We start from the raw sequence: 24,800 nt of genomic DNA, 5'->3' as shown, positions 1-24,800 counted from the left end.
CACATACTTCTCACAGAACCGCACATACTTCTCTCAGAACCGCACATACTTCTCACAGAACCGCACATACTTCTCTCAGAACCGCACATACTTCTCACAGAACCGCACATACTTCTCACAGAACCGCACATACTCCTCACAGAACCGCACATACTTCTCTCAGAACCGCACATACTTCTCACAGATCCGCACATACTTCTCACAGAACCGCACATACTTCTCTCAGAACCGCACATACTTCTCACAGAACCGCACATACTTCTCACAGAACCGCACACTCCTCACAGAACCGCACATACTTCTCACAGAACCGCACATACTTCTCACAGAACCGCACATACTTCTCACAGAACCGCACATACTTCTCACAGAACCGCACACTTCTCACAGATCCGCACATACTTCTGACAGAACCGCACATACTTCTCACAGAACCGCACATACTTCTCACAGAACCGCACATACTTCTCACAGAACCACACATACTTCTCTCAGAACCGCACATACTTCTCACAGAACGGCACATACTTCTCTCAGAACCGCTCATACTTCTCACAGAACCACACATGCTTCTCACAGAACGGCACATACTTCTCTCAGAACCGCTCATACTCTCACAGAACCGCACATGCTTCTCTCAGAACGGCACATACTTCTCTCAGAACCGCTCATACTTCTCACAGAACCGCACATGCTTCTCTCAGAACCGCACATACTTATCACAGAACCGCACATACTTCTCACAGAACCTCACATACTCTCACAGAACCACACATGCTTCTCACAGAACCGCACATACTTCTCACAGAACCGCACATACTTCTCACAGAACCGCACATACTTCTCACAGAACCGCACATACTTCTCACAGAACCGCACATACTTCTCACAGAACCGCACATACTTCTCACAGAACCACACATACTTCTCAGAGAACCACACATACTTCTCTCAGAATCGCACATACTTCTCTAAGAACCGCACATACTTCTCACAGAACCGCTCATACTTCTCACAGAACCACACATACTTCTCACAGAACCGCTCATACTTCTCTCAGAACCGCTCATACTTCTCTCAGAACGGCACATACTTCTCACAGAACCGCTCATACTTCTCACAGAACCACACATACTTCTCACAGAACCGCTCATACTTCTCACAGAACGGCACATACTTCTCACAGAACCGCTCATACTTCTCTCAGAACCGCACATACTTCTCTCAGAACCACACATACTTCTCTCAGAACCGCACATACTTCTCACAGAACGGCACATACTTCTCACAGAACCACACATACTCCTCACAGAACGGCACATACTTCTCTCAGAACCACACATACTTCTCACAGAACGGCACATACTTCTCTCAGAACCGCACATACTTCTCTCAGAACCACACATACTTCTCTCAGAACCGCACATACTTCTCACAGAACCGCTCATACTTCTCACAGAACCACACATACTTCTCACAGAACCGCTCATACTTCTCACAGAACGGCACATACTTCTCACAGAACCGCACATACTTCTCTCAGAACCGCACATACTTCTCTCAGAACCGCACATACTTCTCACAGAACCGCACATACTTATCTCAGAACGGCACATACTTCTCACAGAACCACACATACTTCTCACAGAACCGCACATACTTCTCACAGAACGGCACATACTTCTCACAGAACCGCACATACTTCTCTCAGAACCACACATACTTCTCACAGAACCGCACATACTTCTCTCAGAACCGCACATACTTCTCTCAGAACCACACATACTTCTCACAGAACCGCACATACTTCTCACAGAACCACACATACTTCTCACAGAACCGCACATACTTCTCACAGAACGGCTCATACTCTCACAGAACCGCACATGCTTCTCTCAGAACCACACACTCCTCACTGAACCGCTCATACTTCTCACAGAACCGCACATACTCCTCACAGAACCGCACATACTTCTCACAGAACCGCTCATACTTCTCTCAGAACCACACATACTTCTCACAGAACCGCACATACTTCTCACAGAACCACACATACTTCTCTCAGAACCGCACATACTTCTCTCAGAACCACACATACTTCTCACAGAACCGCTCATACTTCTCACAGAACCGCTCATACTTCTCACAGAACCGCACATACTTCTCTCAGAACCACACATACTTCTCACAGAACCGCTCATACTTCTCACAGAACCGCACATACTTCTCACAGAACCGCTCATACTTCTCACAGAACCGCACATACTTCTCACAGAACCGCTCATACTTCTCACAGAACCGCACATACTTCTCTCAGAACCGCACATACTTCTCTCAGAACCGCTCATACTTCTCTCAGAACCGCACATACTTCTCTCAGAACCGCTCATACTTCTCTCAGAACCGCACATACTTCTCACAGAACCGCACATACTTCTCTCAGAACCACACATACTTCTCTCAGAACCACACATACTTCTCACAGAACCGCACATACTTCTCACAGAACCGCACATACTTCTCACAGAACCACACATACTTCTCACAGAACCACACATACTTCTCACAGAACCACACATACTTCTCACAGAACCGCACATACTTCTCACAGAACCACACATACTTCTCACAGAACCACACATACTTCTCACAGAACCACACATACTTCTCACAGAACCACACATACTTCTCACAGAACCACACATACTTCTCACAGAACCACACATACTTCTCTCAGAACCACACATACTTCTCACAGAACCGCACATACTTCTCTCAGAACCGCTCATACTTCTCTCAGAACCGCACATACTTCTCTCAGAACCGCTCATACTTCTCTCAGAACCGCACATACTTCTCACAGAACCGCACATACTTCTCTCAGAACCACACATACTTCTCTCAGAACCACACATACTTCTCACAGAACCGCACATACTTCTCACAGAACCGCACATACTTCTCACAGAACCACACATACTTCTCACAGAACCACACATACTTCTCACAGAACCACACATACTTCTCACAGAACCGCACATACTTCTCACAGAACCGCACATACTTCTCACAGAACCGCACATACTTCTCACAGAACCACACATACTTCTCACAGAACCACACATACTTCTCACAGAACCACACATACTTCTCACAGAACCACACATACTTCTCTCAGAACCACACATACTTCTCACAGAACCGCACATACTTCTCACAGAACCGCACATACTTCTCACAGAACCGCACATACTTCTCACAGAACCACACATACTTCTCACAGAACCACACATACTTCTCACAGAACCACACATACTTCTCACAGAACCACACATACTTCTCACAGAACCACACATACTTCTCACAGAACCACACATACTTCTCACAGAACCACACATACTTCTCTCAGAACCGCACATACTTCTCTCAGAACCGCACATACTTCTCTCAGAACCGCACATACTTCTCTCAGAACCACACATACTTCTCACAGAACCACACATACTTCTCACAGAACCACACATACTTCTCTCAGAACCGCACATACTTCTCTCAGAACCACACATACTTCTCTCAGAACCGCACATACTTCTCTCAGAACCACACATACTTCTCTCAGAACCACACATACTTCTCACAGAACCACACATACTTCTCACAGAACCGCACATACTTCTCACAGAACCACACATACTTCTCACAGAACCACACATACTTCTCACAGAACCACACATACTTCTCACAGAACCACACATACTTCTCTCAGAACCGCACATACTTCTCTCAGAACCGCACTAGGCTTGCTACGATAGTCGGTGTTACCGGTGTTACCGGTCTCCAGACTCAACACCGGTTACATCACTTGCCCACCGTGGCACCGCCCACCGTCTTTTAGATTTTTTTATAGTAATAAAATAATTTAGTTCAGTTAGAGAACAGACAATACAAATAAAAACTGAATAATAAATTCAGTAATATAATAATAATAATAATAATTCTTAATAAAGCATGACCCGACCGTGAGTCTCGGCAGCGGCAGGAGTCATTCATCAGATTTAAGAGTGAGGAGCTGACTGAGATGATCGCGCAAGATTTGGTTTCAAAGCGAAACGTAAAAGCGCCTATTTAAGGGAGTTTGTCATTTGTTTTGTTGTTTTGTTTTTCATTAAAACTAATAGGCTAATGAACCCACAATTCAAGCAACCCGCAGCCGAATTGGCGCTAATTCAAAACTGAAAGTAAAATGTGCACGGCCGCACAGAGCGCGCATTGTTTACTTTGGCCTGGCTCCGCAGCGCGAGCCTCCGCGCATTTATTTTTTGCCGCGCGCACCCTCGCGCTCGTGCGGGCGCGTTGAGTATAAACAAGGGGACGAACTGTTATTCATTCATGGCGTGCATCTCAATCATAGACTGATCAATGCTTGATCAGTGCCCTGACTACTGATTCTGAACTAGGGAACTGATTGAGACGCACCCATGGCCTCACAGAGCGCGCATTTACAGACGAGCTGTCATTCACGGTGTGTGCGCACTGGCGCGTTTTCAGTTCAGAGCGGTCGTGTGCATGTTACTTTCGGTTAGATAGAATTAGTGATTTAAAAGCCTCCGCCGGTGATACCGGTATTACCGGTGTTGTCACACATCAATTAACCGGTGGGAAAATTTCCTCACCGTCACATCCCTAAACCGCACATACTTCTCACAGAACCGCACATACTTCTCTCAGAACCGCACATACTTCTCACAGAACCGCACATACTTCTCTCAGAACCGCACATACTTCTCACAGAACCGCACATACTTCTCACAGAACCGCACATACTTCTCACAGAACCACACATACTTCTCACAGAACCGCTCATACTTCTCTCAGAACCGCACATACTTCTCACAGAACCGCACATACTTCTCACAGAACCGCACATACTTCTCTCAGAACCGCATATACTTCTCACAGAACCGCACATACTCCTCACAGAACCGCTCATACTTCTCTCAGAACCGCACATACTTCTCTCAGAACCGCACATACTTCTCACAGAACCGCACATACTTCTCTCAGAACCGCACATACTTCTCACAGAACCGCACATACTTCTCTCAGAACCGCACATACTTCTCTCAGAACCGCTCATACTTCTCTCAGAACCGCACATACTTCTCACAGAACCGCACATACTTCTCTCAGAACCGCACATACTTCTCACAGAACCGCTCATACTTCTCTCAGAACCGCACATACTTCTCTCAGAACCGCACATACTTCTCTCAGAACGGCACATACTTCTCTCAGAACCGCACATACTTCTCACAGAACCGCACATACTTCTCTCAGAACCGCACATACTTCTCTCAGAACGGCACATACTTCTCTCAGAACCGCACATACTTCTCTCAGAACGGCACATACTTCTCTCAGAACCGCACATACTCCTCACAGAACCGCACATACTTCTCACAGAACCGCACATACTTCTCTCAGAACCGCACATACTTCTCACAGAACCGCACATACTTCTCACAGAACCGCACATACTTCTCTCAGAACCGCACATACTTCTCACAGAACCGCACATACTTCTCTCAGAACCGCACATACTTCTCACAGAACCGCACATACTTCTCACAGAACCGCACATACTTCTCACAGAACCACACATACTTCTCACAGAACCGCTCATACTTCTCTCAGAACCGCACATACTTCTCACAGAACCGCACATACTTCTCACAGAACCGCACATACTTCTCTCAGAACCGCACATACTTCTCACAGAACCGCACATACTCCTCACAGAACCGCTCATACTTCTCTCAGAACCGCACATACTTCTCTCAGAACCGCACATACTTCTCACAGAACCGCACATACTTCTCTCAGAACCGCACATACTTCTCTCAGAACGGCACATACTTCTCACAGAACCGCACATACTCCTCACAGAACCGCTCATACTTCTCTCAGAACCGCACATACTTCTCTCAGAGCCGCACATACTTCTCACAGAACCACACATACTTCTCACAGAACCGCACATACTTCTCACAGAACCACACATACTTCTCACAGAACCACACATACTTCTCACAGAACCACACATACTTCTCACAGAACCACACATACTTCTCACAGAACCACACATACTTCTCTCAGAACCGCACATACTTCTCTCAGAACCGCACTAGGCTTGCTACGATAGTCGGTGTTACCGGTGTTACCGGTCTCCAGACTCAACACCGGTTACATCACTTGCCCACCGTGGCACCGCCCACCGTCTTTTAGATTTTTTTATAGTAATAAAATAATTTAGTTCAGTTAGAGAACAGACAATACAAATAAAAACTGAATAATAAATTCAGTAATATAATAATAATAATAATTCTTAATAAAGCATGACCCGACCGTGAGTCTCGGCAGCGGCAGGAGTCATTCATCAGATTTAAGAGTGAGTAGCTGACTGAGATGATCGCGCAAGATTTGGTTTCAAAGCGAAACGTAAAAGCGCCTATTTAAGGGAGTTTGTCATTTGTTTTGTTGTTTTGTTTTTCATTAAAACTAATAGGCTAATGAACCCACAATTCAAGCAACCCGCAGCCGAATTGGCGCTAATTCAAAACTGAAAGTAAAATGTGCACGGCCGCACAGAGCGCGCATTGTTTACTTTGGCCTGGCTCCGCAGCGCGAGCCTCCGCGCATTTATTTTTTGCCGCGCGCACCCTCGCGCACATACTTCTCACAGAACCACACATACTTCTCACAGAACCACACATACTTCTCTCAGAACCGCACATACTTCTCACAGAACCACACATACTTCTCACAGAACTGCACATACTTCTCACAGAACCACACATACTTCTCACAGAACCGCACATACTTCTCTCAGAACCGCACATACTTCTCACAGAACCACACATACTTCTCACAGAACCACACATACTTCTCTCAGAACCACACATACTTCTCTCAGAACCACACATACTTCTCACAGAACGGCACATACTTCTCACAGAACCGCTCATACTTCTCACAGAACCACACATACTTCTCACAGAACCACACATACTTCTCACAGAACTCGCTCATCAGGCCCCAGTACGGCTCCGGCACGGCGAACCACTCGCAGTCACCCGGGCCGATGTTGATGTTGACGGCGCAGAAGTTATTGTGCTCCTGATGCCCTGAAGATGAGAGGAGAGATCATGTGACCTGCTGCGACAGACTCAGTTAAAGGGTTTACACCCGTCAGACCTCCGTTCATCTTCAGACACAAATGAAGATATTTTAGTGTAAATCTGATGCTCTGAAAGGCCTCCATTGGCTCAACTTTACACTCTCAAGACCCTTAAAAGACACTAAAGACTAAAGTTACAAAGTCCATCTCACTACAGCGGCTCTACAATAACTTTATGAAGACCAGAATAGTTTCTGTGCGCAAAAAAACCCTAAATAACGACTTACATAGTGATGACGATTTCAAAACACGGCATCATGAAGCTTCAAGCGTTATGAATCAGTGAGTCGATTCAGAGGTTTGGAGCGTTATGAATCAGTGAGTCGATTCAGCGGTTCAGAGCGTTATGAATCAGTGAGTCGAGAGCGTTATGAATCAGTGAGTCGATTCAGCTGCTCAGAGCGTTATGAATCAGTGAGTCGATTCAGCGGTTCGGAGCATAATGAATCAGTGAGTCGATTCAGCGGTTTGAATCGCCAAAGTCACGTGATTTCAGCAGTTTGACACCCGATCCGAATCATGATTCGACTCACTGATTCATAACGCTCCAAACCGCTGAATCGACTCGCTGATTCATAACGCTCCAAACCGCTGAATCGACTCGCTGATTCATAACGCTCCAAACTGCTGAATCGACTCGCTGATTCATAACGCTTCGAAGCTTCATGATGCCGTGTTTTGAAATCGTCATCACTATATAAGTCGTTATTTAGGGTTTTTTTGCGCACAGAAACTATTCTCGTCTTCATAAAGTTATTGTAGAGCCGCTGTAGTGAGATGGACTTTGTAACTTTAGTCTTTAGTGTCTTTTAAGGGTCTTGAGAGTGTAAAGTTGAGCCAATGGAGGCCTTTCAGAGCATCAGATTTACACTAAAATATCTTCATTTGTGTCTGAAGATGAACGGAGGTCTGACGGGTGTCCAACCACATGAGGCTCAGTCATTAATCACACAATTTATAGTTTTGGCTGAACTAACCCTTTAAGGCTGGAGTGTCTAACACAAGCGTCTCTCACCTGGAGTTCTGCTGCCCGGGACCTTCATGAAGAGCTGGACCGTGTTCATACCCAGAATGCTGTGCCCCACGTGACTCAGCAGGTTCCCGGCGGACACCACGCGAGCGAACGCAGGCAGTTTACTCAGTTCCTGCAGCTGCAGCTTCCACCTGCAGGGGGAGCAGCGCCATCAACACCGGCCTGACGGAGCTCAAGTGTGTGTGTGTGTGTGTGTGTGTGTGTGTGTGTGTGTGTGTGAGCTGCAGCTTCCACCTGCAGGGGGAGCAGCGCCATCAACACCGGCCTGACGGAGCTCAAGTGTGTGTGTGTGTGTGTGTGTGTGTGTGTGTGTGAGCTGCAGCTTCCACCTGCAGGGGGAGCAGCGCCATCAACACCGGCCTGACGGAGCTCAAGTGTGTGTGTGTGTGTGTGTGTGTGTGTGTGAGCTGCAGCTTCCACCTGCAGGGGGAGCAGCGCCATCAACACCGGCCTGACGGAGCTCAAGTGTGTGTGTGTGTGTGTGTGTGTGTGTGTGAGCTGCAGCTTCCACCTGCAGGGGGAGCAGCGCCATCAACACCGGCCTGACGGAGCTCAAGTGTGTGTGTGTGTGTGTGTGTGTGTGTGTGTGTGTGTGAGCTGCAGCTTCCACCTGCAGGGGGAGCAGCGCCATCAACACCGGCCTGACGGAGCTCAAGTGTGTGTGTGTGTGTGTGTGTGTGTGTGTGTGTGTGTGTGAGCTGCAGCTTCCACCTGCAGGGGGAGCAGCGCCATCAACACCGGCCTGACGGAGCTCAAGTGTGTGTGTGTGTGTGTGTGTGTGTGTGTCAGTGCATTTGTGACATCACATCAGACCTGCAAACTCCTCAAGAGTAAAAAAGGTGACAGTGTCGCGGGGGATTTTAATATGCAAATGACACATTTCTGAGCGTGACTTACAGAGAATGACATTTTATATTTTAAAAATGATTTTATTTACAACACGGAAACGCCTGGAACTCAAGGAAGTGTTGTGACGCATGACACAAATAAAAGACTGACAGTAGGAGTGTAACGGCACAAGACGAGTTCGGGACCAGCTTTACAAAACTGCTTTTTATATTTAACAGTGGTTTACTGAAGAAGAAAAAAAGTGTCTGTCCTTGAATTAATGAAAATATATCTAAAAGTTTATTTCTGTAAATGATATAGGGAGCCCTTACTTGCACATTAATATTAAAGATTAACAACAGAGCCCAAACTATGAGCCGTAATTCAGCTGCTGTTTATTTCTAGGTCTAATAATCAACACTCAAACAACACACAGTACACAAACATGTAAACTTCACATGAGGCAGTTTTTGCATTAACTTCTAAATCTAATTATAAAATAGTTTTTTTCTCCAATTCGTTGTTGAAATATAATGATTTATACAGCGTGTGTCATTTTCATGACAGGTTTATTTAAACACACATTAATTATCCAGACATCACTAACAGGTTCAGTAGAATATACTGAATATAACGGCTAATATACTGAATATAACGGCTAATATACTGAATATAACGGCTAATATACTGAATATAACGGCTAATATACTGAATATAACGGCTAATATACTGAATATAACGGCTAATATACTGAATATAACGGCTAATATACTGAATATAACGGCTAATATAATGAATATAACGGCTAATATACTGAATATAACGGCTAATATACTGAATATAACGGCTAATATACTGAATATAACGGCTAATATACTGAATATAACGGCTAATATACTGAATATAACGGCTAATATAATGAATATAACGGCTAATATACTGAATATAACGGCTAATATACTGAATATAACGGCTAATATAATGAATATAACGGCTAATATACTGAATATAACGGCTAATATACTGAATATAACGGCTAATATACTGAATATAACGGCTAATATACTGAATATAACGGCTAATATACTGAATATAACGGCTAATATACTGAATATAACGGCTAATATACTGAATATAACGGCTAATATACTGAATATAACGGCTAATATACTGAATATACTGAATATAACGGCTAATATACTGAATATAACGGCTAATATACTGAATATAACGGCTAATATACTGAATATAACGGCTAATATAGTGAATATAACGGCTAATATACTGAATATAACGGCTAATATAGTGAATATAACGGCTAATATACTGAATATAACGGCTAATATAGTGAATATAACGGCTAATATAATGAATATAACGGCTAATATAGTGAATATAACGGCTAATATACTGAATATAACGGCTAATATACTGAATATAACGGCTAATATACTGAATATAACGGCTAATATACTGAATATACTGAATATAACGGCTAATATACTGAATATAACGGCTAATATACTGAATATAACGGCTAATATACTGAATATAACGGCTAATATAGTGAATATAACGGCTAATATACTGAATATAACGGCTAATATAATGAATATAACGGCTAATATAGTGAATATAACGGCTAATATACTGAATATAACGGCTAATATACTGAATATAACGGCTAATATACTGAATATAACGGCTAATATAGTGAATATAACGGCTAATATACTGAATATAACGGCTAATATAATGAATATAACGGCTAATATACTGAATATAACGGCTAATATAGTGAATATAACGGCTAATATAGTGAATATAACGGCTAATATAGTGAATATAACGGCTAATATACTGAATATAACGGCTAATATACTGAATATAACGGCTAATATACTGAATATAACGGCTAATATAGTGAATATAACGGCTAATATACTGAATATAACGGCTAATATAATGAATATAACGGCTAATATACTGAATATAACGGCTAATATAGTGAATATAACGGCTAATATAGTGAATATAACGGCTAATATACTGAATATAACGGCTAATATACTGAATATAACGGCTAATATACTGAATATAACGGCTAATATACTGAATATAACGGCTAATATACTGAATATAACGGCTAATATACTGAATATAACGGCTAATATACTGAATATAACGGCTAATATACTGAATATAACGGCTAATATACTGAATATAACGGCTAATATACTGAATATAACGGCTAATATACTGAATATAACGGCTAATATACTGAATATAACGGCTAATATAGTGAATATAACGGCTAATATAGTGAATATAACGGCTAATATACTGAATATAACGGCTAATATAGTGAATATAACGGCTAATATACTGAATATAACGGCTAATATAGTGAATATAACGGCTAATATACTGAATATAACGGCTAATATACTGAATATAACGGCTAATATACTGAATATAACGGCTAATATACTGAATATAACGGCTAATATACTGAATATAACGGCTAATATACTGAATATAACGGCTAATATAGTGAATATAACGGCTAATATACTGAATATAACGGCTAATATACTGAATATAACGGCTAATATACTGAATATAACGGCTAATATACTGAATATAACGGCTAATATACTGAATATAACGGCTAATATACTGAATATAACGGCTAATATACTGAATATAACGGCTAATATAGTGAATATAACGGCTAATATACTGAATATAACGGCTAATATAGTGAATATAACGGCTAATATAGTGAATATAACGGCTAATATACTGAATATAACGGCTAATATACTGAATATAACGGCTAATATACTGAATATAACGGCTAATATACTGAATATAACGGCTAATATACTGAATATAACGGCTAATATACTGAATATAACGGCTAATATACTGAATATAACGGCTAATATACTGAATATAACGGCTAATATAGTGAATATAACGGCTAATATAGTGAATATAACGGCTAATATACTGAATATAACGGCTAATATACTGAATATAACGGCTAATATACTGAATATAACGGCTAATATACTGAATATAACGGCTAATATAGTGAATATAACGGCTAATATACTGAATATAACGGCTAATATACTGAATATAACGGCTAATATACTGAATATAACGGCTAATATACTGAATATAACGGCTAATATAGTGAATATAACGGCTAATATAGTGAATATAACGGCTAATATAGTGAATATAACGGCTAATATACTGAATATAACGGCTAATATAGTGAATATAACGGCTAATATAGTGAATATAACGGCTAATATACTGAATATAACGGCTAATATACTGAATATAACGGCTAATATACTGAATATAACGGCTAATATAGTGAATATAACGGCTAATATAGTGAATATAACGGCTAATATACTGAATATAACGGCTAATATACTGAATATAACGGCTAATATAGTGAATATAACGGCTAATATACTGAATATAACGGCTAATATACTGAATATAACGGCTAATATAGTGAATATAACGGCTAATATACTGAATATAACGGCTAATATAGTGAATATAACGGCTAATATAGTGAATATAACGGCTAATATACTGAATATAACGGCTAATATACTGAATATAACGGCTAATATAGTGAATATAACGGCTAATATACTGAATATAACGGCTAATATACTGAATATAACGGCTAATATACTGAATATAACGGCTAATATAATGAATATAACGGCTAATATACTGAATATAACGGCTAATATACTGAATATAACGGCTAATATACTGAATATAACGGCTAATATACTGAATATAACGGCTAATATAATGAATATAACGGCTAATATACTGAATATAACGGCTAATATACTGAATATAACGGCTAATATACTGAATATAACGGCTAATATAATGAATATAACGGCTAATATACTGAATATAACGGCTAATATACTGAATATAACGGCTAATATACTGAATATAAATAACGGCTAATATACTGAATATAAATAACGGCTAATATACTGAATATAACGGCTAATATACTGAATATAACGGCTAATATACTGAATATAACGGCTAATATACTGAATATAACGGCTAATATACTGAATATAACGGCTAATATAATGAATATAACGGCTAATATAGTGAATATAACGGCTAATATACTGAATATAACGGCTAATATACTGAATATAACGGCTAATATACTGAATATAACGGCTAATATACTGAATATAACGGCTAATATAGTGAATATAACGGCTAATATAGTGAATATAACGGCTAATATAGTGAATATAACGGCTAATATAGTGAATATAACGGCTAATATACTGAATATAACGGCTAATATAGTGAATATAACGGCTAATATAGTGAATATAACGGCTAATATAGTGAATATAACGGCTAATATACTGAATATAACGGCTAATATACTGAATATAACGGCTAATATAGTGAATATAACGGCTAATATACTGAATATAACGGCTAATATACTGAATATAACGGCTAATATACTGAATATAACGGCTAATATACTGAATATAACGGCTAATATACTGAATATAACGGCTAATATAGTGAATATAACGGCTAATATACTGAATATAACGGCTAATATAGTGAATATAACGGCTAATATACTGAATATAACGGCTAATATACTGAATATAACGGCTAATATAGTGAATATAACGGCTAATATAGTGAATATAACGGCTAATATACTGAATATAACGGCTAATATAGTGAATATAACGGCTAATATAGTGAATATAACGGCTAATATAGTGAATATAACGGCTAATATAGTGAATATAACGGCTAATATAGTGAATATAACGGCTAATATACTGAATATAACGGCTAATATACTGAATATAAATAACGGCTAATATACTGAATATAAATAACGGCTAATATACTGAATATAACGGCTAATATACTGAATATAACGGCTAATATACTGAATATAACGGCTAATATACTGAATATAACGGCTAATATACTGAATATAACGGCTAATATAATGAATATAACGGCTAATATAGTGAATATAACGGCTAATATACTGAATATAACGGCTAATATAGTGAATATAACGGCTAATATAGTGAATATAACGGCTAATATAGTGAATATAACGGCTAATATACTGAATATAACGGCTAATATACTGAATATAACGGCTAATATACTGAATATAACGGCTAATATACTGAATATAACGGCTAATATAATGAATATAACGGCTAATATAGTGAATATAACGGCTAATATAGTGAATATAACGGCTAATATAGTGAATATAACGGCTAATATACTGAATATAACGGCTAATATACTGAATATAACGGCTAATATACTGAATATAACGGCTAATATACTGAATATAACGGCTAATATACTGAATATAACGGCTAATATAGTGAATATAACGGCTAATATAATGAATATAACAGCTAATATACTGAATATAACGGCTAATATACTGAATATAACGGCTAATATAATGAATATAACGGCTAATATAGTGAATATAACGGCTAATATACTGAATATAACGGCTAATATACTGAATATAACGGCTAATATACTGAATATAACGGCTAATATAATGAATATAACAGCTAATATACTGAATATAACGGCTAATATAATGAATATAACGGCTAATATACTGAATATAACGGCTAATATACTGAATATAACGGCTAATATACTGAATATAACGGCTAATATAGTGAATATAACGGCTAATATAATGAATATAACGGCTAATATAGTGAATATAACGGCTAATATACTGAATATAACGGCTAATATAGTGAATATAACGGCTAATATACTGAATATAACGGCTAATATAGTGAATATAACGGCTAATATAGTGAATATAACGGCTAATATACTGAATATAACGGCTAATATAGTGAATATAACGGCTAATATAGTGAATATAACGGCTAATATAGTGAATATAACGGCTAATATAGTGAATATAACGGCTAATATAGTGAATATAACGGCTAATATAGTGAATATAACGGCTAATATAATGAATATAACAGCTAATATAGTGAATATAACGGCTAATATAGTGAATATAACGGCTAATATAGTGAATATAACGGCTAATATAGTGAATATAACGGCTAATATACTGAATATAACGGCTAATATACTGAATATAACGGCTAATATACTGAATATAACGGCTAATATAGTGAATATAACGGCTAATATACTGAATATAACGGCTAATATACGGCTAATATAGTGATTATAACGGCTAATATAGTGAATATAACGGCTAATATACTGAATATAACGGCTAATATACTGAATATAACGGCTAATATACGGCTAATATAGTGAATATAACGGCTAATATACTGAATATAACGGCTAATATACTGAATATAACGGCTAATATAATGAATATAACGGCTAATATACTGAATATAACGGCTAATATACTGAATATAACGGCTAATATAATGAAAATAACGGCTAATATAATGAAAATAACGGCTAATATAATGAATATAACGGCTAATATACTGAATATAACGGCTAATATAATGAATATAACGGCTAATATAATGAATATAACGGCTAATATAATGAATATAACGGCTAATAACGGCTAATATAATGAATATAACGGCTAATATAATGAATATAACGGCTAATATACTGAATATAACGGCTAATATACTGAATATAACGGCTAATATAATGAATATAACGGCTAATATAATGAATATAACGGCTAATAACGGCTAATATAATGAATATAACGGCTAATATAATGAATATAACGGCTAATATAATGAAAATAACGGCTAATATAATGAATATAACGGCTAATATAATGAATATAACGGCTAATATAATGAATATAACGGCTAATAACGGCTAATACAATGAATATAACGGCTAATATAATGAATATAACGGCTAATATAATGAAAATAACGGCTAATATAATGAATATAACGGCTAATATAATGAATATAACGGCTAATATAATGAAAATAACGGCTAATATAATGAATATAACGGCTAATATAATGAAAATAACGGCTAATATAATGAATATAACGGCTAATATAATGAATATAACGGCTAATAACGGCTAATATAATGAATATAACGGCTAATATAATGAATATAACGGCTAATATACTGAATATAACGGCTAATATAATGAATATAACGGCTAATATACTGAATATAACGGCTAATATACTGAATATAACGGCTAATATACTGAATATAACGGCTAATATAATGAATATAACGGCTAATATAATGAATATAACGGCTAATATAATGAATATAACGGCTAATATAATGAAAATAACGGCTAATATAATGAATATAACGGCTAATATAATGAATATAACGGCTAATAACGGCTAATATAATGAATATAACGGCTAATATAATGAATATAAAGGCTAATATACTGAATATAACGGCTAATATACTGAATATAACGGCTAATATAATGAATATAACGGCTAATATAATTAATATAACGGCTAATATAGCGCATATATTTAGTGAAAGAGTTGATTTCTCTAGTGAATAAAATTCTGTGGACACTGAATGACTGCCTGAGGTAAATGTGATGCTACAGGACATTGTTTAATTTACAGCCGTTATATTGAAGTCTTTCCGCCGTTGAAACACTGATTTAGCGATTACACCACATATATACATGACAGTAAGTTGTAATTAGGGCTGAACGATATATCGTCATCGTATCTATATCTAGATATGAACTTTCAAGATATTACTATCGAAAAAGCAACGATATAGACGATATAGATTTCCCCTCTCCGCGCTCTGGCCATCACAACTAACATCAGTTTTGCGAGTGCTCTTGACGCGTCATTGCTTGTCACGTGACACAGCGCTGAATGAATGATGATCTGCTTTTATGTCATTTTTTATTCAGAATATTCACAAATGTGTTAGCTATGGCATGAAATATCTGATATTCCGATTGTCAAACACATGCGAGTGGAAGAATATTGTTGTTTAAACACCTTTATAACGATGGCGTTAGTTGAGCTGTAATCGCGATGGGCGTCGCAGTGTTAGTTAGAGAATCGGATCTGTTGGATTTACAACCTCTATGTTTACAACTCGTGAATTCCTCCACTTCTCCCGAAATACTCAAAAGTAAGTGGCTGGTGAACTGGGAATAGAATACAGTAAACATTGAAGTTACTTACACAATGTGTATCTGATATGAATAAAACGTGTCGAATTATAATGGAGAGGATTATTATTAGCTCTTCATAGACATCAGTGTGTATTTTACAAACTCTAAATGTATTGTTTTAGTATTTATGTGAATTGATGTGTTTGAAACCTATAATAAACAGTATGTGGTTGAAAACAGTGTAAAGTTGTGCTATATGACAGCTCTGAGCGCGCCTGTCTCTGGCTCAACATTTGATCATGTGATGCTCTTGATCATCCGCTCCAGCACCAGTGATCGCACGTGCAATAACAACAATACATTTTCTGACACACATTTTTGAAATGTAGGCTTAAATCAAACACATTTTAATTCAGATTCTGGTTTTCACCGAACACTTAGTCATATCGTATTGTATCGATATCGAGATATATCTGGCATGAAAATTGAGATGTGAAATTTTGTCCATATCGTTCAGCCCTAGTTGTAATGTATCCTCAGCATACCTTCAGATGGTCATTCATGTTTATTCTTTAGGAAGAGATGATCGAACGCCTTCACAGATGATCGGCTGCTTGAACTGTGATCAGTCATGTCACATTAAAGAGCAGCATTTATCATTTAAATTTCGTGATAAAATGGACTGAATACTTCATATGTTCGTGTGGGAACTCGGATTGAAGTGTGTTCCGCGCTTAAAACAAGCCGACAGTGAATTGTTAAAGATAGCACGCGGAAACCGTTCGGTAACGTTACATGCGTGCACCTAACCTAACCCCCCTCCGGTTCTACGCGATTCACGTCAATGACCCGATTGACCAAGAAAACGCGATTGTCGCCGAAAAGCGGCACGTTTGCAGGTGTGCACATACAGACACACGGCTGTTGTCAGTGAATGAGACCCGATGATGTTTGTTAAACCCCTTACAATAAACAGAAAACACCCGAGACTCACTTCTTCTCATCAGAGACGTCGATGTTGGTCCCGAACTTGACTTGTTTGAAAGGAGCTTTCCGCCTCCTGGACGCCCTGAGCAGAATGAACAGAGTCAGCGCCGGTTAGCTAGAGCATCATGGGTTATTAGCCAAAGCATCATGGGTTATTAGCTAGAGCATCATGGGTTATTAGACTGGCCAAACTCACGTTTCAGACGCCGCCATCTCAGAGTCCGACAGCTCCTTCTGCCCCTTCTTCTCGTTCTCCTCCTGAAAGCACAAACACAGTCACCCACCCATCGCCACACCAGTGCTGATCTACTGAGCGTGTGCCAGCTTTACCCGCAGCGACTCCTGGAAGGAGGCGGCCTGGTACTGGGCGTACTTGGCGATGGTGGTGTAGGAGCGGCTGCTCTCGCAGCGCCACTGCTTCCTCAGGCCACTGGCGTCCCAGTTCTCATCGGCCGGCTGACTCAGCTGCGTCCGCACCTCCACCAGGTGCTCCGGGTTCGCCTCCACAAGCGTCTTCGTGGAGAACAGGCCCAAGTCTAGAGAGAGAGAGAGAGAGAGAGAGAGAGAGTGTGAGAGAGAGAGAGAGAGAGAGAGAGAGAGAGAGAGAGAGAGAGAGAGAGAGAGAGAGAGAGAGAGAGAGAGAGAGAGAGAGAGAGAGAGAGAGAGAGAGAGAGAGAGAGAGAGAGAGAGAGAGAGAGAGAGAGAGAGAGCGAGAGCGAGAGCGAGAGCGAGAGAGAGAGAGAGAGATTTACCTTACAGCCCTACAGACCAACATGAGCACGGTCCAGTGCCTATAAAACACACCTTCTGTAAATCGAACAGTGTCTGTGTGAGCAATAATCATCCTCTCCGCAGGTGCACAAGTGCAAACGGACAATACTGCTTCCTTTAAACCAGCGGCGCTAACCAGACATGACCAACTCATGACCAACTCATGACCAACACATGACCAACACATGACCAACTCATGACCAACTCATGACCAACTCATGACCAACACATGACCAACACATGACCAACACATGACCAACTCATGACCAACTCATGACCAACTCATGACCAACACATGACCAACTCATGACCAACACATGACCAACTCATGACCAACTCATGACCAACTCATGACCAACACATGACCAACACATGACCAACTCATGACCAACTCATGACCAACTCATGACCAACTCATGACCAACTCATGACCAACTCATGACCAACACATGACCAACACATGACCAACTCATGACCAACACATGACCAACTCATGACCAACACATGACCAACTCATGACCAACTCATGACCAACTCATGACCAACACATGACCAACTCATGACCAACTCATGACCAACACATGACCAACACATGACCAACTCATGACCAACTCATGACCAACTCATGACCAACTCATGACCAACACATGACCAACTCATGACCAACTCATGACCAACACATGACCAACTCATGACCAACTCATGACCAACACATGACCAACACATGACCAACACATGACCAACTCATGACCAACACATGACCAACACATGACCAACACATGACCAACTCATGACCAACTCATGACCAACACATGTGACAACACATGACCAACTCATGACCAACACATGACCAACACATGACCAACACATGACCAACTCATGACCAACACATGACCAACACATGACCAACTCATGACAACACATGACCAACTCATGACCAACTCATGACCAACACATGACCAACTCATGACCAACTCATGACCAACACATGACCAACACATGACAACACATGACCAACTCATGACCAACTCATGACCAACACATGACCAACACATGACCAACTCATGACCAACACATGACCAACACATGACCAACACATGACCAACTCATGACCAACACTATGACCAACTCATGACCAACTCATGACCAACCTCAAACATGACCAACTCATGACCAACACATGACCAACTCATGACCAACTCATGACCAACACATGACCAACTCATGACCAACTCATGACCAACTCATGACCAACACATGACCAACTCATGACCAACTCATGACCAACACATGACCAACACATGACCAACACATGACCAACTCATGACCAACACATGACCAACACATGACCAACACATGACCAACTCATGACCAACTCATGACCAACACATGACCAACACATGACCAACACATGACCAACACAGGACCAACTCATGACCAACTCATGACCAACACATGACCAACACATGACCAACTCATGACCAACACATGACCAACACATGACCAACACATGACCAACTCATGACCAACTCATGACCAACACATGACCAACTCATGACCAACACATGACCAACTCATGACCAACTCATGACCAACTCATGACCAACACATGACCAACTCATGACCAACTCATGACCAACACATGACCAACACATGACCAACACATGACCAACTCATGACCAACTCATGACCAACACATGACCAACACATGACCAACTCATGACCAACACATGACCAACACATGACCAACACATGACCAACTCATGACCAACACATGACCAACTCATGACCAACTCATGACCAACACATGACCAACTCATGACCAACACATGACCAACTCATGACCAACTCATGACCAACACATGACCAACTCATGACCAACTCATGACCAACTCATGACCAACACATGACCAACTCATGACCAACTCATGACCAACACATGACCAACACATGACCAACACATGACCAACTCATGACCAACACATGACCAACACATGACCAACACATGACCAACTCATGACCAACTCATGACCAACACATGACCAACTCATGACCAACACATGACCAACACATGACCAACACATGACCAACACAGGACCAACTCATGACCAACTCATGACCAACACATGACCAACACATGACCAACTCATGACCAACACATGACCAACACATGACCAACTCATGACCAACTCATGATCAACACATGACCAACACATGACCAACACATGACCAACACATGACCAACTCATGACCAACTCATGACCAACACATGACCAACACATGACCAACTCATGACCAACACATGACCAACACATGACCAACACATGACCAACACATGACCAACACATGACCAACACATGACCAACACATGACCAACACATGACCAACTCATGACCAACACATGACCAACACATGACCAACTCATGACCAACTCATGACCAACACATGACCAACACATGACCAACACATGACCAACACATGACCAACTCATGACCAACTCATGACCAACACATGACCAACACATGACCAACACATGACCAACTCATGACCAACACATGACCAACACATGACCAACACATGACCAACACATGACCAACTCATGACCAACTCATGACCAACTCATGACCAACTCATGACCAACACATGACCAACACATGACCAACTCATGACCAACACATGACCAACTCATGACAAACTCATGACCAACTTATGACCAACTCATGACCAACTCATGACCAACTCATGACCAACTCATGACCAACACATGACCAACACATGACCAACACATGACCAACACATGATCCTGAAGTGTCTGCAGAGACCGTGATTAGACTCCCCCTGAAACTGCCTCATCGTCACGGCATCCTCAATAAACCCGTCTCCGGCGTGATGACTCAGATTCTTTGAATATCCTGATCCATTATGACCTCTGACTTGTAAAGTTTCCAGAATAATAATCATACGCTGTTTGTTAATTGGCCAGAGGAGAACTGCCCCCCCGACTGAGCCTGGTTTCTCCAAGGTTTATTTTCCTCCATTCTGCTCCTGATGGGGTTTTGGTTTCCTCAGGCTTGGTTTGCTCAGTTGGGGACACTACATGTTCAACTAATTATCCAAATAAATCTAATTATTAAACTAAATTAACCATATAAACTTGTTGGATTACAAATTTATACACTGTTATATCTAGGTCCCAATGTAATAGAATATAACTGAAAACATTATCTATATTTGTGTTTTACATTTTGAAGTAAACTTGAGGAAATTCTAAGGAGATTACGTCAGGCCGTGTAAGTGTTTGAGACATTACGTATTTTGTCTTTATGCATTTCCTGACTATTTACCATGACAAGCTTAGAGCAATACTGCCTGAGTGATTGGATTAGCATCTGTGCATTTGAGTGATGTTGATTGAATTACGGCTGATGAGACAATGTTTGGGGTGTGTCTCTATTTTCCTCTGTCTCCTCCCCTGCTGTATAACCCCTCCCCCTGCTGTATAACCCCTCCTCCTGCTGTATAACCCCTCCCCCTGCTGTATAACCCCTCCCCCTGCTGTATAACCCCTCCTCCTGCTGTATAACCCCTCCTCCTGCTGTATAACCCCTCCCCCTGCTGTATAACCCCTCCTCCTGCTGTATAACCCCTCCCCCTGCTGTATAACCCCTCCTCCTGCTGTATAACCCCTCCCCCTGCTGTATAACCCCTCCCCCTGCTGTATAACCCCTCCCCCTGAAATGTATATAAAATACAAGGTTCAACTGGCTTTAGTCAGACTTGGAACCTCAGCGGAAAGACAGCCCGTTTTTTCTCAATAAAGAATCCTGCTGAAAAACCTATCCAAGTTCTGGTCTCTACTTCAAGAAACAACAGAAGTTCACAACAGAGTGTGCCCTGTGACCCGGATAGAGTTCACAACAAACTAAATTACTGATCTAATAACTGATCTAAAGCCCACACTGTCACTGTATGATACTTGAAATGAACTGATGACATCAGCGTTTTCTCCGGAGCGGCTATATGGCTGAATAAAATTATGCTGCATTATTTTCCTGTTTAACACTGTGAAGCTGCTCTGAAACAATCTGCATTGTTAAAAGCGCTATATAAATAAAGTTGACTTGACAAAAAATAACCAAATACTAAGAAGTATCTTGATTATTAGCTTTAGCTCATTTTAAGTCGTCTTAGGGACCCTTTAAACGGCAAGATTCACTTCCAAATACGCTCCGCTGTGACAGTACTTGACCTCAAACAGGAAACGGACCATCTTATGCTAATTTGACCCCTGCGGCAAACATTTATGAAATAATAACTCTGGTTGTGCTAAACATTAAAGTCCCTGTAAAGGCAATTCTGAGGTTTGTTTCTAAACACATTATAAATGTTAGAGATGTATTGCTGAAGTGAACTGTGCAGTACTGAATTCACAACAGTTGAGCAGTTTTTCACCGTTGCTGTGTTGGGGATTTTCTGGGCGGGGCTAAAGCGAGCCTGGCTCCTCCCCTAACACCATCATAACTAAAGCACATTCGCATCAGTTCGCCCGCTCGATCGCGAGCTACTGTCAGTACTGTTAGTTACTATAGCCTACAACTTACAGAACAAACTCCATGATCAAGAAGAGGTGGATTAACAGATATAACGCAGAGCGTGAGTGTTTGTTCAGCTCAGCTTCTCACGTGTTGGATCGGATGAGAACCAAACAGACTAACTTGTGATAAAGCCCAAATACTTCTTTTTGTAGCCTAAAGAAGAACACGCTGCACTTTAGAAATGAAATACTATCAGTTCTGTAGCCTATAGGATGATCATTTTTATTTTACCTTTTAAAAAGCACCTGCTGTAGCATCTTAGTTTTTTTCGTTGCACTAAACATTATTTGATTTAACATTTTGGAACAATTATATACTTTGGTTTTATTTAATTTCACTGGTAAAGACTTTTTTTTCTTTACACTGAGTTTAAAAACAAATGCGGATTTAAGTAACATCTTTGTTTGGATTGCAGAATATGCAGATGTTGTCTTTAATTTCACATAAGTTCAACCCAATTCAATTTCCCGTTTTGGCCAAAAGCCAATTTGGCCTTTAAAATACCAAATAAACATCTTGTTCATGTATACTTTCATTCTTTAAAGAGCACCTGTTATGGCATTTAAAATGTTCCAAATATTGTTTTAGAAGTCCCCAACAACAGTGCATGCATGCAATGACAAAAAAGACTTTAGTTTTCTTATAATATGCATTTATTTTGACCTGTTTTGACAGCGATTCTCAAATGATTGACTTTTCAAAACCCCGCCTTTACGTGACTCTAATCTGCGCTGATTGGTCCGATGACACAGTCAGTTGTGATTGGTAGAGTTCATGAATATGAAAATCGCGTCGGTACCGTTTGATTGTAATATGAGCCTCAGCTGCTCTCATTCATAAACTCCTCTATTCTCCTCACGAAGACTCGCGACAAATCAACATCCCTCAGGGCTTTCAGTTCAAAAGTGTGCAGATGAGGAGAAATATTGATAGATTCTCATATGTCTGTGTCTAACTTCTACACAGAGGAATATTTATTATTCAATACTTCCTCAAAATGCGCAGATGTAGCCTAATCATGAGCGATTGAGTCTCTTGTGTTGTTTTAGCTCATCCTGGCAGCCAGAGGGCGCTCTGTGCACAAAAAAAGAAGAAAGATGAAGAAGAACCATGTGCCATAATAGAAGTCCA

At 40.0% G+C, this 24,800-nt stretch overlaps 1 protein-coding gene across 1 annotated transcript in view; it reads right to left on the bottom strand.

The window, feature by feature from the left end:
* kdm6al (lysine (K)-specific demethylase 6A, like) overlaps nucleotides 1–24,800 on the bottom strand; it is a 71,434-nt gene that overhangs the window by 11,917 nt on the left and 34,717 nt on the right. The window contains 5 exon segments of the mRNA XM_079841664.1: nucleotides 7,070–7,184; nucleotides 8,253–8,401; nucleotides 18,311–18,385; nucleotides 18,500–18,561; nucleotides 18,634–18,839. Of these exon segments, the coding sequence (XP_079697790.1) occupies nucleotides 7,070–7,184; nucleotides 8,253–8,401; nucleotides 18,311–18,385; nucleotides 18,500–18,561; nucleotides 18,634–18,839 (607 nt within the window).

The sequence above is a fragment of the Gobio gobio genome, assembly GCF_949357685.1.
Source record: "Gobio gobio genome assembly, chromosome: 17".
Taxonomy (NCBI): Eukaryota; Metazoa; Chordata; class Actinopteri; order Cypriniformes; family Gobionidae; genus Gobio; species Gobio gobio.
This window is presented reverse-complemented; position numbering and strand designations above follow the sequence as displayed.